At 39.4% G+C, this 18454-nt stretch overlaps 1 protein-coding gene across 3 annotated transcripts in view; it reads right to left on the reverse strand.

Moving 5' to 3' along the window:
- The window catches only part of asb5b (ankyrin repeat and SOCS box containing 5b), a 36812-nt gene that overhangs the window by 8222 nt on the left and 10136 nt on the right, over positions 1-18454 (reverse strand). For 2 of the 3 annotated variants that reach the window (XM_049481406.1, XM_022667699.2), the window contains exons 2-4: positions 3294-3373; positions 2590-2697; positions 1277-1427 (exon numbers count right to left, since the gene is read on the reverse strand). In XM_049481406.1, the coding sequence (XP_049337363.1) occupies positions 1277-1427; positions 2590-2697; positions 3294-3373 (339 nt within the window). Of the gene's footprint in view, positions 1-1276; positions 1428-2589; positions 2698-3293; positions 3374-5313; positions 5372-18454 lie in introns of all 3 variants that reach the window. The other variant, XM_049481407.1, reaches the window with a different exon arrangement.

Below are 18454 nucleotides of genomic sequence, written 5' to 3' on the forward strand. Positions count from 1 at the left end.
TATTTCTTCTTTTTTGAATTTGCAACATACAATTTTTCCATTTGATTTTTTTTTTTTTTTTTTTGCAGATTTTATCTTTTTACGTAAAACACAAAATTCACTCCATACAGGTGCTCCACTGACTGAATACAACCTAGACTGACGTCAACAGTCAGTCGTTCATTGCTATCTTGGCAACACAGCTGCACACACATGGACATGCTACATATGCAAAAAAAGCTAATTTTACATCAATAATAAAAAAATAACTTTGCTGTTCCTGTAAATGAGCTGCTGGAGCTCCTTCAAAGCGTAAATGAGCAGCTCAGTTTCCTCTGCTGAGAAGCGTTGGAAACGTCCAGGTAGCTGCATTGTTAAAATAGCAATCTGCCAAAGTCAGCGCTCACCTGGCTCTTAAAGGGAATGATGAGCAAGTGACACTTTGATTTATTCTCTGGTTTATTTCATGGTATGACCAAAACACACCCATGATTACAATATTGGACGAACTATACGGCACACCATAATATAAGGAACGTCTATTTGCTGGGCTATTTTCATACATGCACTGGATTATAAGGCGCATTTTAAGCGACAATAGTAAGGAACAAGGGTGTCGCACAGTGATCTATACAGATTTCTCCCCAGAAAACTGTTTTTTGGGTGAGTAAAGCATTTCCATTTATTTATAGTAAGCTTAGATTTCCAATATTTTATCAACAGTGCGGGTAGCAGCAGCGCTAGCTGTGGTTAGCATTGCTTAGCGCTAGTAAATGCCGCCCGACAGCACTACACTCAGAAACCCTGAGTGTTCCAGTAGGCCAGAGCACTATCAGCTAGCGGTTTGTCCCACTTAGCTTGTTTTAACACGGTAAAAATGCACAGACTACAGTCCGATATACTCACCTCTGATTGGTGAAAGAGCTAGCATTGTGGTTAGCGACTAATACTGCTAATACTGCTCCAGCCTTAGTGCTGGAGAAACTTCACTGAAAACTCACCCTTATAACTCTGTACTTCAGCGGAGTGGCTTTACTGCTCCTTAATACCTGACTGGTAGAATTCAGATTTCAGTCCAGAAAGCACAAAAAGAGAATTAGTACACGCCTTTTGCGCATTTCGATCTGCACAAGGCGTACTTTTCCCGTCGTTATGATAGCAAAGACACACTGACACGTACAAAATCAAGCTGTCGTTGATGGTGCACAATTGACGCTCACCTATATATAGCTAAAATAAGGTCTATATTGTTTTAACAGGTCAGATTTAGGAATGAAAATTTGCACTTCCAGCTCACCTTTGCTGCTGGCCTCGTGGATGGGTGATGGTTGGCACAGATCAGGCTGTGGGCTGGCTCCATGCTCCAGCAGAACCTCTGCACATGTGGAACTACCAGCAGAACAGGCGTTAAACAGAGGGGTCACCCCATCTATGGTGGTGGCGTTTACCTAAAACATAGAAAAACACGCATATATACACATGAATCTTCGAGAATGGGTCTCAGGCTCTCAGGAGCTCAGTGAACTCCAGCACTGTGGTACAGTGATAGGATGCAGCACCTGTGCAAAGTCCAGTTGTAAAATTTCACTACTCACTACTAAATATTCCACAGCCAACTGTCAGTGATATTATAACACAGTGGAAGAGACTGGGAACGACAGCAACTGTCGGTGTAAAATAACAGAGTTCATCACTACACACCTCCAAACTTCATGTAGATTCAGATTAGATCAACAACAGTAGAGAGTAGAGACTCATGGAATGGAGAATTTACATGACCAAGCAGCTCAAATCCATCCAAACCTCACATCACTAAACACAGCAATGCAGACCAACACAGAGTTTTAGCAATATAGTGTACAAAGCAGCGATTCTCAACTGGTGGTTTGGGAAGCAAAAGTGATTTGAGGGTGGGTTGCAAGCAGCTTGTAAAAATATATATATATATATATTGTTAATACTTAATGCTCTGATTTTGTACTTATCTTTCATATTGGGTCAAAAAGAGACAGAGTTTCTTACTAATGTATTCTGAATACAGAGATAGGCAGAGAAGTGAAATATCTATATTTGTGGCCTTATTCATTTTGTGCACTTTTGATGTTTAATTTTATAGACAGACAGACAGATACTTTATTGATCCCGAAGGAAATTTAAGATTTTTTGCATGCACATGTATGTTTAAATGTGTTTTTGAATACTATTTTTTTTTTTAAATAAACTCGTTTTCTTTGTATTCTTTAAAAGTGGGTCGCAACAATGTGGGTCCCGAGCTGAGACCAGTTAAGAAGCCCTGGTATGAAGTATATCTTTCAGCTTGTCCAGAAATGCATGTACAAAGCACGTCTTTTAGTGGTGGCAAGTCAATGTCAACTGATATTTATGGTTTTATATAATTTTTTTGTATTAGGAATGAGTAACAGGTAGCCATCTGTAAATATCCTACACCACCCCTACACTCACAGCCTCAGTATATCCAGTATATCCTAACCTATAACACTCCAAGCTTGTACAGCTGAAGGTTTTCTTTCTATACAAGTACATCTACTACAGTTCAAGCATTACTGTCAGTGGTTCAGTTCTCAGGATTGATTCTGTTCAGGGACTTACATTAGCTCCGGCTTCGACGAGGGCTCTGGCACAGGCCACATGATCCCCCAGACACGCCTCGTGCAGTGGAGTCACATGATCGATGGTGATAATATTTGCACTGTAACCCTAATGAAAGAAATTATGAATAAAAAACAGAGTTAAATATGAAAACAGGGCTACACACATTATATATACACACACACAAATTAAATTATATTATACAGCTTTAGAAAAAAGAGCACTTCAGTGTCTGAATCAGTTTCTTTCATTTTGCTATTTATAGGTTTATGTTTGAGTAAAATGAACATTGCTGTCTTATTCTAGAAACTACTGAAGTAACAAAAAAGATGCAGAGCTTTCCTACTGCAAATAATCCAAATAAAACAAGTTCATATTCATAAAGTTTTAAGAGATCAAAAATCAATATTTGGTGGAATAACCCTAATAGTTTTTAATCACAGTTTTTTTCATGCATCTTGGCATCATGTTCTCCTCCACCAGTCTTACACACTGCTTTTGGATAACTTTATGCTGCTTTACTCCTGGTACAAAAATTCCAGCAGTTCAGTTTGGTGGTTTGATGGCTTGTGATCATCCATCTTCCTCTTGATTATATTCCAGAGGTTTTTAAAAAAAGTGGTCTCGTATTTCTTTTATCAGTTATTAACCAGTTAATGTGTGTGTGTGTGTGTGTGTGTGTGTGTGTGTGTGTGTGTACACACCTGTGAGAGAAGGGTTCGCAGGGCCAGAAGGCGTCCCTGGCTTGCAGCTTCATGGAGTGGAGATCGATCTGCCCATGAGCCTGTAATATATGCACACACACACACACACACACACACACACACACACACCAAACACACATGTTTAAAACACTTCTTCAGTATACAGCACCAGTCAAAAGTTTAGACACACCTTAAATCTGGTATATATTGGTATTATAATTAAAGATACTCACTAGGACTCCCCCTATCACTAGTAATGCCCACAACACTAGGAGGGTGTGAATAAAACCCCCACTTATAGACATAAAGTCCAATCAAACATCATTTAGGACAAAAATTCAAGCTGAAATTTATATTTGGAAAATGTAAATTATGTTTCATATTAAAACAGTACAGTGTTAAAGAAATATAATGTGATAAAACTTTTAATTTATTAGTAATGAAAGGAAGTAGAATAAAAGTAAGCAGCCACAGTATATAACTTTTAATGCAAGTCAGTGTAAAAACATTTAAATCCATGTCATTTTAAAGCATTTCTATTGGTCCATTCATTTTTACACAATATAACGAAAACAATAGTCAGATTCACATTATGATTTACAAAAATTAGCTAAAAAGAATCAATACAAAAGAGATCATTGAATCAATAAAGAGAAATCACATTAATCACATTATCTCCTGCCTCGCTATTTCGTGAGTTAAATATATTTTTTTAAATCATTAATTAATAAAGCAGTTGTCTCTGCATGCCTGCACAGTTTGCACCATGTTAAAATACTAACAGATATAGTCCACATTTCTGCAGCCGTGTGTGTGTGTGTGTGTGTGTGTGTGTGTGTGTGTGTGTGTGTGTGTGTGTGTGTGTGTGTGTGTGTGTGTGTGTGTTTAGTGCAGGTCCTGACACTACTTATCAGCATCTGTTGAGTGGAGAGCTGGAGAGTGGTGTTAGTGAGGAGAGCCTGCCACCCATTAACACTCCCATTCATCAGATCTGATACACTCTGACTCATTTACACACAGTTACACCGATACACACCAGCTTATACACAGCATTTAGTGATTTTCTGTACATTAAACAGTCATAACATTAACACCATAAATACCTAATAGTTCTATAATGTTTTTCTGTATACTTTATTATTATCCTCCTTATTTTCACCCTGTACTTCAATACTCAAAACCCCACTCAAAACCCACAGGATTAAAAAAACCCACAAATCAGCTATTATTATTATTATTATTATTATTTGGTGTGGTTATTCTCAGCATTGCAGTGATTAGCATGGCGGTGGTGTGTGAGGTGTTGGTGTGTGTTGGGCTGATGGTATTTTGTGGGCAGTGTCCTGTGGGTGGCATCTGACATCCTTTAGGCCATGTTCTGTGGGAAGAGTCCTTTTGGGCAGCATCTTGTGAGCAGTATCCTGTGGGTGGCATCCTGTGAGTCGTGTGGGCAGCGTCCTGTGGCCAGTGTCCTTCGTCCTGTGGACAATGTCTTGTGGGTGGCAGCCTGTAGGTGGCATCCTATAAACCATTTTCTGTGGGCAGTGTCCTTTATGCAGCATCCTGTGGGCTCGGTGTTTAAAAACTCCAGCAGCCACCACCATGCTGATCACTGCTAATCACTGCAGTGCTGAGAATAATAATAATAATAATAATAATAATAATAATAATAATAATAATAATAATAATAATAATAATAATAATAATAAACGCTGCTCTGTGGTGGTTTTCTCTCCTGTGGGGTTCTGAGTATTAAAACAGATACAGAACTACAGTCTGTAATTATTATAGAACTACAGTTTCCTGCATGATCAGTGGAGCTGATATGATGTAGTACTGAAGCACAGACACAACACCCTCACACTAGTCAGTCAGTAACACTCTTAATTTGCTTGTATTCCTCTGTGTGGAGATATATATGCTATATTTAGCAGCCATCTGGCCCAGCCTCCTGCTTCTGCCAGTCCCAGTGCCAGTGAAGCGTGTCTGCAGAGATAAAGATGCTTCGCGCTGTACGTACCCAGGTCTCCATCTCCCCACGGCGTGTCGAGCCACGAGTACGTGTACGACATGACAGCCTGCAAATGAAAGGACGCCTGTCATCTTAACAAGAGAGCAGAGATCTGCAGCACTGCAGCCCCGGCTAATCCAGCTCAGATACTGCAGGAGGAACACAGTCTGCTCCACAGTTCAGAGCAGATATTTACAGTACAGACCAAAAATTTAAACATACTTCTCTTTTTCAATGCGTTTTCTTTATTTTCATGACTATTTACATTGTAGATTCTCACTGAAGCATCAAAACTATCAATGAACATGTGGAGTTTTAAGTACTTAACAAAAAAAGGTGGAATAACTAAAAAACATAACTTAATATTCTAGTTTCTTCAAAATAGCCCCCCTTTGCTCTGATTACTGCTTTACACACTCTTGGCATCATTCTCTCAATGATCTTCAAGAGGTGGCCACCTGAAATGAAAAGTTTTCCAACAGTCTTGAAAGTAAGAAGGAGTTCCCAGAGGTGTTTATTAGCACTTGTTGCTCCTTTGCCTTCTTCACTTTGTGCTCCAGCTCACCCCAAACCTCAAATCTGGATTGGGTTCAGGTCCGGTGACTGTGGAGGTTCAGCTCATTCTTTTAGTTAAGTACATAAAACTCCACATGTGTTCATTCATAGTTTTGATGCTTCAGTGAGAATCTACAATGTAAATAGTCATGAAAATAAAGAAAACGCATTGAAAAAGAGAAGGTGTGTCCAAACTTTTGGCCTGTACTGTATAATTATATATAATTTTACGTTTATTTAATCAGATAATCAGATAATCCTATGTGATTCAATCATAAGTGACCAGCAAGGTCTGGATTATATATGATTTAAACATGATGTGGAAATTCTGGGCTGATGCCGACAGCCAATAAATTAATACACTTTTTAAATTAACAGGATAAAATATCTATTAAAAATAGGAAAATGAAAAAAAAAATGTAGTTCTTCATTAAATCTTCATTAAATTGATAGATTTTAGTTTGGCCAACATTGCTTGCTCCTTTCCCAGCATACAATAAAAACATCAGCAAGTATTGTTTGGAAATATTGTCCAAATCAGCCGAAATAATGCTGAAATAATTCTGATCATGAAAGAGTATTAAGGAATGTGTTCAATTCATTAAGTAGCTCACCTGATTTACAAAAGAAAAGTATATATATAGTATTAGAATCCAGGAGGAGAGAATTGGAGATTTATTAAACACAGTAAAACACAAAAACGTATTTTTATGTGACTGTTATTGGTATTTATTCCAATATTAGTGTTTTATTAAGTAACCACAAACTTGCTGCCCAGCTAAAGAGCTTTTTTATTTATTAATTGTCTTTTTAAGTGCCACCAACAGCTACACAAAACTGTGTATCATAGGAGTGATATATATATATATATATATATGTAGTGGATTAACCAGAGGATTTCTTCATTGCTTGGACACAAACACACACTACCCCCACTTTACGGCCTATAAGGAAACTTCAACCCCCAGAACACTCTAAAAGCCTTGGAGTTATCTTTTTCAAACAACCTTAAATTTCAAAATGACATTTACTGACTATTTCTTCACTCAGCCTCGCCCGAGAGCCCTAAATGCGAGTTTAGGGTAAAATTCTGTTTACATTCCTCCAAGTCATAAACCTCGGAGTTAATGTAAACATTTGGAACATTTGCAACACATTTGCAACATTTGCATCACTAGGACGGGACTGCGGACTTAAGAGAGTGTCAAAACTTAATTAATGCCTTGGAAATTGTTAATTCACCAAATGTTGTACCAATTTAGGGGTTTGTGCCTAGTTATTTCTGCAAAGCACTAAGAAATAAGTTGACAGAAATGGTCTAAGCTTGGGATTCCATTTTCAACATTGCAGGCTCAAATTCTGTGGGGTGCAGAAAGATCTTTACTCCCCCACCATCGTAAATTCCGACGCCAACCGCTTATCTAAACACTCAGCAAAAGGGGAGGAATTTCTCACTCAGAAGATTTTGCTTAAAATACATATATATTGACTATATAAAAAAGGTGTTTTATAGAATGTTTACTAAATAATGGTATATGTGTCTGGTATATGGTATATGTGTTTGGATGTGTCCTGATTGAATTCTCCTACACATTCAAGTCTGAATCAACAAGGTTTAATTAGCATTTGATAATTTAGCTTTATTTGGTTATCAGTGGTTTAACCATGTATTATCTTTTAAGTGATTTAATTGGGTTTAAATAATAACATGACTCTTGATCTCTTTCTGACAGAGTACCATCCATCGTTGTATTTCTAAGATTATGTTGAATATTACATGTTTGTGGGCAATATATATATATATATTACATTTATTGTGATTCAATTGTAAGATTGTTTGTTTCCTGAATTTATCATCACAAACTGATATGCTGAAAAATGTATTTTGATCCACTGTTTAGTTGAGTTTTCTTTTGGTTGGGTCTATTAGAAAAATAGACCACTAGCTGAAGCATGTTGACCATGTGAGGAGGGGGGGTTTATGGCCCTTTGTGAATCCCCACCAAAGTTTGAAATTGCTCCTAGACCAATCAAAACACAGACATTTGGGCCACAGGGCCAATCATAGCTCAGGGGCCAAACAGGCCACAGAGACTAATAGTTTAAACTGGGCAGACACAGTTCAGTTTCCAGTTTAGAGTTGGAGGAGTTTGCAGTTCAGTTCAGTTTTGGAGTTCAGTCAGAGCAGTTGGAGTTGTAGAAGTAGGGAGAGAAGATGAGTTGAAGGAAGCAGTAGAAGATGAGTTGTGGAGGAGAGGTTCAGGGAGAAATTAGAGGAGAGAGGTTAGAGAGGGCCTAGAGATGAAGAAAGGATAGACTGTTAGTTTAGTCATCTTAAGTTAGTTTTCTTAGACTAGTGCATTTAATCTTCAAGTATATTAATATTAGCTATCCTAGGTTAAATAACTAGGCTATTTTATGATCTACGGAGTTCTCCTGCTTGCCAAGATAGTTAATATAGTTCAGTAAACCAACTAGACCAACCGACGGATCACCGAGAGAGTACGCCAGCCGATCCAGCTCCAGGGAAGGCCTTCCCTGTGCAGAGACTAGAAGCGGGTGTCGTCCAGGTGCGCCGCTGGCCCACAAGAGCACCATCTTTACCCTGCGGATGGGTCCACACCGGACCTTCTAGGGGTGCAGGATGTCAGCCGAACAAGAGGTTTAAACAGCGGACCGAACCGATGGGGACCCCCCTTTGTAGACGTCTCAGAGTAAGGCAGTTTGGGTATTTCTCTCAGTAATTGGTGTTTTGGTTGGTCAAGTCTAGTTTGGTTATTGTTCTTAACTCTCTTCTTAGTATAGATTAATTTTTAGTTATTTGGCGAAAGGGATGATCTTTGTAGGCCGTAAAATATCTTACTTATCTACTTATTTTAGTGTTCTCATTTGATTAGTTTGACCTCATTACATTTAGATCCTTATTTAGAAATATTCACTTAATAGTTCTATTAATCTCTATTCCTTTCATGTCAGCATTATAACGTGTTTGTTCTTTTATTTCTCATTTATTATTCTACACTATGATTTGATATATAATGGCTACATTATGACTTTTTAATGAATTATTTACTCATATCTGTGTGATTTAATAAATACTTTTATTTTACAAAACCTGTCATTTCAGTGTGTTTTTCTGGATAACTTGGTTATGAAAATTTCTGTTACCTGTAGAAACCACACCCTGAGATGTCTTGTGTTATTAATTAATTTGATTAATTAATTAATTAATTAATTGATTAATCTAATTAAATTAATTTAATAACTGGCGCCCAATTAAAAAATATTTCAACATCTCAATTAGCACCAGGTATTAAACCACTGAGCCGCTACATAATTGGCGCCCAACGTGGGGCAGGATTATATTCTTATTGGTTCTCCGCCGCGAGACCAGAATATATACACATTTCATAACCAGTTCCAGAAAATAGCGCTGTAAGTTGCAGAATAAAGTGTATTTTGTTTTTATTGCTAAATGCGTTAGCTGCTGGCTAGCTGGCCTAGCTGGAGTTAACTGCATAAACCCAGCGTGTTAGAAACACACGCACATGTTCTACACGTGTTTTTGTTTACAATTCAGGACTGGCCAGTCCCCTGTCTGTGTCACGCGCACAGTCCCCTGTGTGTCTGTATAACGTGTACAGTGTGTGTGTGGTATGCGAGCGCTCTTGAAAACATTACTCTTATTTGTAAAATAAGCTTGGTTGACACACCGCCGTGTGTGGGCAACCTTAAACCCGGGTGTATATACGTGTATATACGTGTGTACTTACATAAAGTTCGAACTGTTTCCGGTAAAATAGACATATTTTGCCAGTGTTGATCTAAGGCCTTCGCGCAGCCCTGAGTCGCGGATCTCCGGCTCATCGACTCCGCGCTCCAGTTAAAACTGCCGGTTTTTGCGCGAAATCCGTAAAATCCTGCAGTACTGGACACTTCCACGTGCGTAAAAGAGTAGCTAACTTTTACGTAACACCACCCTGAGTGGCAGGAAGTTTATTGTGTGCGTGATTAAACTAACCACGCCAGGATGTAAATCCTCTTTGCTCATCTTGTGAAGTGTGTTGCTGCTGTGTTAAACTTTCGGACAGCCGTGCCCTTCTCCTCTGCTATTCACAGTCGACTGAGTCAGTCAAATCTGCTGACCAGGTCCCAGACCCAAGGGGCGGTCCTTAACGTGGCATCATCAGTGGGCGTGACCACTCCCACCAGTCGGCCTCTGCCACCATCTGGTGGACAGCCTGACTATTTACACTCAAACTCAAAGGGTGTTTTACTACCCCTCACCACTAGGGGGGGTACACTGCCACATCGCCATCTGGTGTTTGATTTGGTTAACTGCATACAGTGCAGAAAGGTGCATTTCACTTAGCCATATAGCTGTGTCGCCACCTGGTGTTGTACTTGTGTAATTGCTATCATCCTGTAGAGTGCATTTAGAGTTTCTGTCGCCAGAGGGTGCCAATTTCAAACAAACTTTTTGTTAAGTTAATAAAGGGAATTTGCATTGTGGTGGGGTTAAATGGTTTGTAAATAAGTAAACAAATAACTGCATTCATTTAATCGGTTAATATTAAATAGTTAAATTTAAGTTTCAGGTCTGCTCTCTCAAACATTACTCTTTATGTTACATTGAACCAAGCTAAATAGCTATCTCCATTGAGTAACTAATCACAACATAAAATAATTAACTGGTCATTTTAATCAATTTGATTAAGTAAAGTTAATTAAATTTTTGTTAATTAATTATTTTCAATTTAATTCAACCATCTTCAAATAAATTAAGCTTAATTATTGATCGATTAAGATCAATTATTAATAACTGATTGAAATTAATTAATTAATTAACCATTAAAAAAAAAAAAAAAAAAAAAAAAAAAAAAAAAAAAAAAAAAAAAAACTATCCAGTTATCAGTTACTCAACCATATACCCAGCACACCTGTGCTTAATACATAGTTAAATTCTCCCATCCTGTACATAGTTAATAACTATACCCATATTTAGATTTAGACATTGTGTATAGTGCCCTACAGTTATTAAACTGTTCACTAGCATCACTGACAACAAATCTAACTATTCTTTTAAAATTAATCTACTAATTGTAACCTTAGGTCGCCCACTTTTAACAGATTTTCTTCTTAGAAAAGGCACAATGCTAATTGATTCGAACATAAAATAAACTTGTTTGTCATCAAAATTGTTTGATTCCACGTGCTTTACGTAAATCAAAATGTGTGCCACCGAAAAAGCTCTTTTAGAGCTTACAGCTGGTCTACCCCCAGGACTTACCATCCCAGTCCAACAAATGGACAGTGGGGGTCTCCATGCACTAATTGCCAAAAGCCTCAATGAGTGTGTATCTAAAATCCTTGAGGGCAAGCAACAAGTGGATCCGATTTCCCTAATACTGTGGAAACAACTGCTGTTGTCACAGGATCAACTTGCTGTTTCCTCCAAAACCATTCAAAATCTCCAAGCAGAGATTGTGACTTTAAATGATAGAGTTGCAGACCTAGAGAACAAAACTGTACAGTCTGAAATTAACCAAAGAGACCTCAAAACCGAAGTGCAGCTGCTTCAAAAGGAAGCCAACATAGCTACCCAACTTGCAGCTCAGTCACAGGAAAAACTAAAACATGCTATTGCAAGACAGGTTGAGCTACAAACTGAATTAGCACATGCTAACAATGCAGTCAAATTAACTCGAGACCAAACAGAGTTAACATTTGAGCTGATGATGGAGGGAGACTCCCCCATCAATCCAGCTGGTAAATCAGGAACCCCTGGGGTTCCGGATCCTAAGCAACAACCATCCACAAATACAATCCCTCTAGTCTCCCTTAAAGGTGCTGAAGCGCCAGTAGAACCAAGGTTCACTCAGCGTTCCCAGCCACATGGGACCTCTGTGCAACCTCAAGCACCCTCTGATAGAGATTTGGACAAAATTGCGCGTAACATCCCACGCTTTGAACCAGAACCGGACGGTTCTAATGATGTCCACCAGTATCTTCGCGACATTGACTTCTTCTTACGCCGTTTCCCCAAGGCCACGGTAAATGATAAAATCTACCTCATTAAGGTGTCCTCTAGTCGGGAAGTTGGACGTTTCATTGAGCGCCAACCACCCCAGGTTAAGAGAGATTATCCTGCTCTTTGCAAGGCTTTGGAGAATGAGTTCTCCAACCACCTTGTTCAAACCGGCCTTGCTGCAGCTCTTGCAATTAAGCAGAGACGCCAGGAAACACCCCTACAGTACTATCACCGCCTCAGGCTAGCTTATTTCGGCTATAGAAATGAGCCTGGAAGGGAGGAAGAGGAAGTTTTCAAAACATTGTTCGTGAGAAACCTCCATCCCTCCACCAGTCGCTCTTTTGGAGTCGCAGCCTGCCCTCGTACGCTAACAAGCCGGCAGCTGCGTGATTTGGCTCTCAGAGGATTTGCTAAGTTCCAACAAAACATTAATAAAAAATCAGAGTCAAATGACATCCTGATAATTAATGAGCAGTCCTCCCACGTCAAGCAAAAAGGGGCACACAAGGCTCCAATGCCACCTAAGACCCAGTTAAACCACAAAAACCAGAGAGTGTTCCACTCTTGGCGTCGCTCGTCCCTACATTGGGCCCAGCAAAGTGACCAAAAGCCCTCCTATCGAAGGAAAGGTAGGATAAAACGCAGTTGGAATGGCGAACACTCACAGCACCATGTTCGAGCACAGAGCTCCAGCAAACTTCAATCTCCGCTCAGGAGAAAGAGCCCAAAGCACCACAAACGTTGGTGTCCACCTAAAGGGCACAAGGATGAGACATATCCAACTAACCTGAGCACTAAAGACGGCAGTCTGCTCAGACAATTTCGTAACGAAATACGCAAGCAGGACAATGCTGAATCTGAATTCTTGCCAATTGTCCAAGCTCCAGATCAACCTGCTTGGGGGGGTGCGAAATCCATCCACCCCAATGCAGCCTTGGTTGTACAGCCAGACGCTGAAAACAACCACACTGAGGAAGCTTCTTTCCTCAGCCTGGAGGATCCACCACCTAAACAATTCTTGGGTTTCTTAACCGAGAAAGGTTCAACACCAAAATTCTACCTAGCCACCTGGCTGGAAGATGTGTTCGGGTATGAAGCTCTTTTGGACACGGGGTCAGACATTTCTTTAATGTCAAATTCACTTTTTGACCAGGTGAGGGCGACAGCCCGCCGAAACAACAAAGAGATACCTCTGAAAAAGTGTGCTCTTCACCTTCAACCATATTCGCACACTGGTATCACTCTGCATTCAGCAGCCCTGGTGCACGTTGCCATCGGTCCAATGAGTCTCACCCATCCAATTCACATTTCTCCATTGGAGAACGTCCCATTGCTCTTTGGCAAAGACCTCCTTGACCGGTTCAAACCATTGATTGACTTTCAGCATCGTAGAATCTGGGCACAGGTTTGCGAACCCCTGCCCTGTCCTAAGGCACAGGATAGAGTTCAATGCTATCATGTTGCTAGCAACATTGAGCCACACAAGCTCATTGAACCTTCAAATTCCACGGGAATCAATGAGAAGCTCACTGTCAGGGTTCTGAAACCACCATCCTCAGAATCCCCTACCATGATTCTAAAACAAAACACCTGTTCATGGGCATTGACTCCCTCTACGGCTGTAGATGAGTACAACCCAAAAGCTGGAAAGTCATTCACTCTTAACACAACGGTCAACGGTGAAATGTTTGTTCCAGGGGCTGACAAGTCAGCTGTTCACAGACCACCTGCAGGTTCCTTGCCACGGACTAACTGTGATCCTCTGTTCGTGCACCAAAAGGATTGTTCTCTTCTTGTTCCTGCACCAGTGGTTCCAGACAAACACAGTCCCTTGGATTCTTATGAATGTAAAAACATTCCCACCATCTACACAGATGGATGTGCTTTTCGGAATGCTCAGATCAAATGGAAAGTTAACATGACAATTGGTGCATGTGGCAACACTTTTTTCAGAACACTGGCATTTCAACTTGATCCACTTGCCACTTACTGTGCGTCTTTCAGGATGCTCAAGGGCCTGTTTGTTTATGCCCCAGATACACACGCTTCATCTTCATTCGTGGTGTCTCAGCGCCATGGGGGGGAGAGCCTGGCCCAGGCCCTCGATCACCCATGGGTGGACCACAAAATGATGGGGGAAACACACCAAGCATTCCCACAATTGACATATCTGCCACTTGTTGGAAAAAGGCTAGTGTGTTTTCATCCCCAATCTTCAGAAGATCTGTGTGGTATATGGCCAATTCCACAAATGGATTGGGTCGAAAGACTCATGAAATTTGTTCGAAGGAACAAACATCGCATCACTGTGGCAGGTGCATTTGCCAGATGGAGGGGACGTCCCCCAGACCCTATTGAAATGGCTCAGGCCACAACTTTTTCGCTGAACCACACTTTCTCAGGTGTTGGTATATCTCACCGTTCTAGCGGAGAACTGCGGAAACACCCAAAACTGGGAAAAAGCACGCTTGGATACCAACCATTGTGCTACACTGCTGACAAGCTACTGGTGAGGTCCCAGCACAGCACTGGCAAAACAATTCGCGAGCTCAGGTCTCATTGGTTTGGTCCTCATGCAGGGGCAGACAAACTGCCTCGCATCTGGAACCAAATCCCGCATCGTCAGTGTTTTATTAAACCGATTTTCAAACAAGTTCACTGTAACCCAATTAAACTATGCAAAAGCCCCATGGGACAAGTCGGGACCAATAATGCCCTAGGTTAAATCATAATACGGGGCTAAATACCTAGACACACTGAGTGTTCATTGTCCACCATATTCTGACCTGACGCAATTGTTAAATTGAGAACGTACCACACATTCACTGTCTGGAACTCACCTATCCAAGTAGCATAACTCACAACAAATTGGATATTTTGTTAAACCTAGTGTTTGAATCACCATTTCAAACCATTAGCATAGCAGTATAATAAATACATGGAGAAGGGGGGGTGCCAATTTTTTTTTTTCTCTTCTCTTCAGGTGCCCAAAACATATTTTGTTTCCCTTCTGACTACGTTTGCTCCGCTATATTGTTCTCAATTGTTGACTAAGTAGTGGCTAATTATTGAAGCATACCTTATGGGTAGGTTGTCTTGATAAAGTTATAAAGGAACAAATAGCTAGCAAACTATTTGTGACCCTTTCATATGCTTGTTGCCACACTATCACATTAAATTAACTATTCTATTCAGAACCAAAAGCCAATAGCTACAACAAAAAAAAAACTGATCATCAGAGAAATTGTATATCCATTAGACCAAAAACTCTGTCAGCGACCTTGTAGTAGTTTGTCTTAAGAAAGCATGACCAACAAGACACCAATTGCATGAAAGATGTACCCTAACATGCTCTGTCTACAGAAATCCACGTTGACATCGACCGATGACCCAACGTCCAGTGGCCCATCGATCGATGGGGGGGGAATGTAGTGGATTAACCAGAGGATTTCTTCATTGCTTGGACACAAACACACACTACCCCCACTTTACGGCCTATAAGGAAACTTCAACCCCCAGAACACTCTAAAAGCCTTGGAGTTATCTTTTTCAAACAACCTTAAATTTCAAAATGACATTTACTGACTATTTCTTCACTCAGCCTCGCCCGAGAGCCCTAAATGCGAGTTTAGGGTAAAATTCTGTTTACATTCCTCCAAGTCATAAACCTCGGAGTTAATGTAAACATTTGGAACATTTGCAACACATTTGCAACATTTGCATCACTAGGACGGGACTGCGGACTTAAGAGAGTGTCAAAACTTAATTAATGCCTTGGAAATTGTTAATTCACCAAATGTTGTACCAATTTAGGGGTTTGTGCCTAGTTATTTCTGCAAAGCACTAAGAAATAAGTTGACAGAAATGGTCTAAGCTTGGGATTCCATTTTCAACATTGCAGGCTCAAATTCTGTGGGGTGCAGAAAGATCTTTACTCCCCCACCATCGTAAATTCCGACGCCAACCGCTTATCTAAACACTCAGCAAAAGGGGAGGAATTTCTCACTCAGAAGATTTTGCTTAAAATACATATATATTGACTATATAAAAAAGGTGTTTTATAGAATGTTTACTAAATAATGGTATATGTGTCTGGTATATGGTATATGTGTTTGGATGTGTCCTGATTGAATTCTCCTACACATTCAAGTCTGAATCAACAAGGTTTAATTAGCATTTGATAATTTAGCTTTATTTGGTTATCAGTGGTTTAACCATGTATTATCTTTTAAGTGATTTAATTGGGTTTAAATAATAACATGACTCTTGATCTCTTTCTGACAGAGTACCATCCATCGTTGTATTTCTAAGATTATGTTGAATATTACATGTTTGTGGGCAATATATATATATATATTACATTTATTGTGATTCAATTGTAAGATTGTTTGTTTCCTGAATTTATCATCACAAACTGATATGCTGAAAAATGTATTTTGATCCACTGTTTAGTTGAGTTTTCTTTTGGTTGGGTCTATTAGAAAAATAGACCACTAGCTGAAGCATGTTGACCATGTGAGGAGGGGGGGTTTATGGCCCTTTGTGAATCCCCACCAAAGTTTGAAATTGCTCCTAGACCAATCAAAACACAGACATTTGGGCCACAGGGCCAATCATAGCTCAGGGGCCAAACAGGCCACAGAGACTAATAGTTTAAACTGGGCAGACACAGTTCAGTTTCCAGTTTAGAGTTGGAGGAGTTTGCAGTTCAGTTCAGTTTTGGAGTTCAGTCAGAGCAGTTGGAGTTGTAGAAGTAGGGAGAGAAGATGAGTTGAAGGAAGCAGTAGAAGATGAGTTGTGGAGGAGAGGTTCAGGGAGAAATTAGAGGAGAGAGGTTAGAGAGGGCCTAGAGATGAAGAAAGGATAGACTGTTAGTTTAGTCATCTTAAGTTAGTTTTCTTAGACTAGTGCATTTAATCTTCAAGTATATTAATATTAGCTATCCTAGGTTAAATAACTAGGCTATTTTATGATCTACGGAGTTCTCCTGCTTGCCAAGATAGTTAATATAGTTCAGTAAACCAACTAGACCAACCGACGGATCACCGAGAGAGTACGCCAGCCGATCCAGCTCCAGGGAAGGCCTTCCCTGTGCAGAGACTAGAAGCGGGTGTCGTCCAGGTGCGCCGCTGGCCCACAAGAGCACCATCTTTACCCTGCGGATGGGTCCACACCGGACCTTCTAGGGGTGCAGGATGTCAGCCGAACAAGAGGTTTAAACAGCGGACCGAACCGATGGGGACCCCCCTTTGTAGACGTCTCAGAGTAAGGCAGTTTGGGTATTTCTCTCAGTAATTGGTGTTTTGGTTGGTCAAGTCTAGTTTGGTTATTGTTCTTAACTCTCTTCTTAGTATAGATTAATTTTTAGTTATTTGGCGAAAGGGATGATCTTTGTAGGCCGTAAAATATCTTACTTATCTACTTATTTTAGTGTTCTCATTTGATTAGTTTGACCTCATTACATTTAGATCCTTATTTAGAAATATTCACTTAATAGTTCTATTAATCTCTATTCCTTTCATGTCAGCATTATAACGTGTTTGTTCTTTTATTTCTCATTTATTATTCTACACTATGATTTGATATATAATGGCTACATTATGACTTTTTAATGAATTATTTACTCATATCTGTGTGATTTAATAAATACTTTTATTTTACAAAACCTGTCATTTCAGTGTGTTTTTCTGGATAACTTGGTTATGAAAATTTCTGTTACCTGTAGAAACCACACCCTGAGATGTCTTGTGTTATTAATTAATTTGATTAATTAATTAATTAATTAATTGATTAATCTAATTAAATTAATTTAATAACTGGCGCCCAATTAAAAAATATTTCAACATCTCAATTAGCACCAGGTATTAAACCACTGAGCCGCTACATATACATATATATATATATATATTTTTTTTTTTTTTTTGTACACTTGTTTGTTTGCTGTTTATATGCATGCAGTTTATACAGCATTTTGGAAGATAGATTTTTTTACATCATTATTATTTTAATGGTAAGTTACTGTTGGTAAGTTATAAATTGGCAAGTTACAGCTGTTAACAAACTATAGAGATATTTTCTTTTTATTTCTACTGAAAGTTTGAAATTGTTATATTCATACTATATAATAATATTTTTTTTACTGTTTTCTCATATATTGCAAAATCATTGCCATATCAATAGCAAAAAAATACCCTGAAATATTGTGCTATTACTATAGGCCATTTTGTCCAGTCCTAGTAAATAGAGCATATTCATTGTACTGTTTGTATATTCACTGCCTGGCCAAAAGAAAGGTCACAAAAGGTCCCTTAATATTTGGTTGGACTGCATTTAGCTTTGATTGCAGCTCACATTTACTGTGGCATTGTTTCAGTAAGCTTTAGCAATGTTACAAGATTTATTTTAATCCAGTGTTGCATTAATTTATTAGTTTTTCACCAAGATCTTGCAGCAGCATTGATGATGGTAGAGTCTGACCACTGCACAAAGCAGCTCTTCTCCATCCAGCACATCCCAAAGATTTTCAATGAGGTTAAGGTCTGGACTCTGTGGTGAACTCTCTCT

This window comes from Astyanax mexicanus, chromosome 7, assembly GCF_023375975.1.
Source record: "Astyanax mexicanus isolate ESR-SI-001 chromosome 7, AstMex3_surface, whole genome shotgun sequence".
Lineage (NCBI taxonomy): Eukaryota > Metazoa > Chordata > Actinopteri > Characiformes > Acestrorhamphidae > Astyanax > Astyanax mexicanus.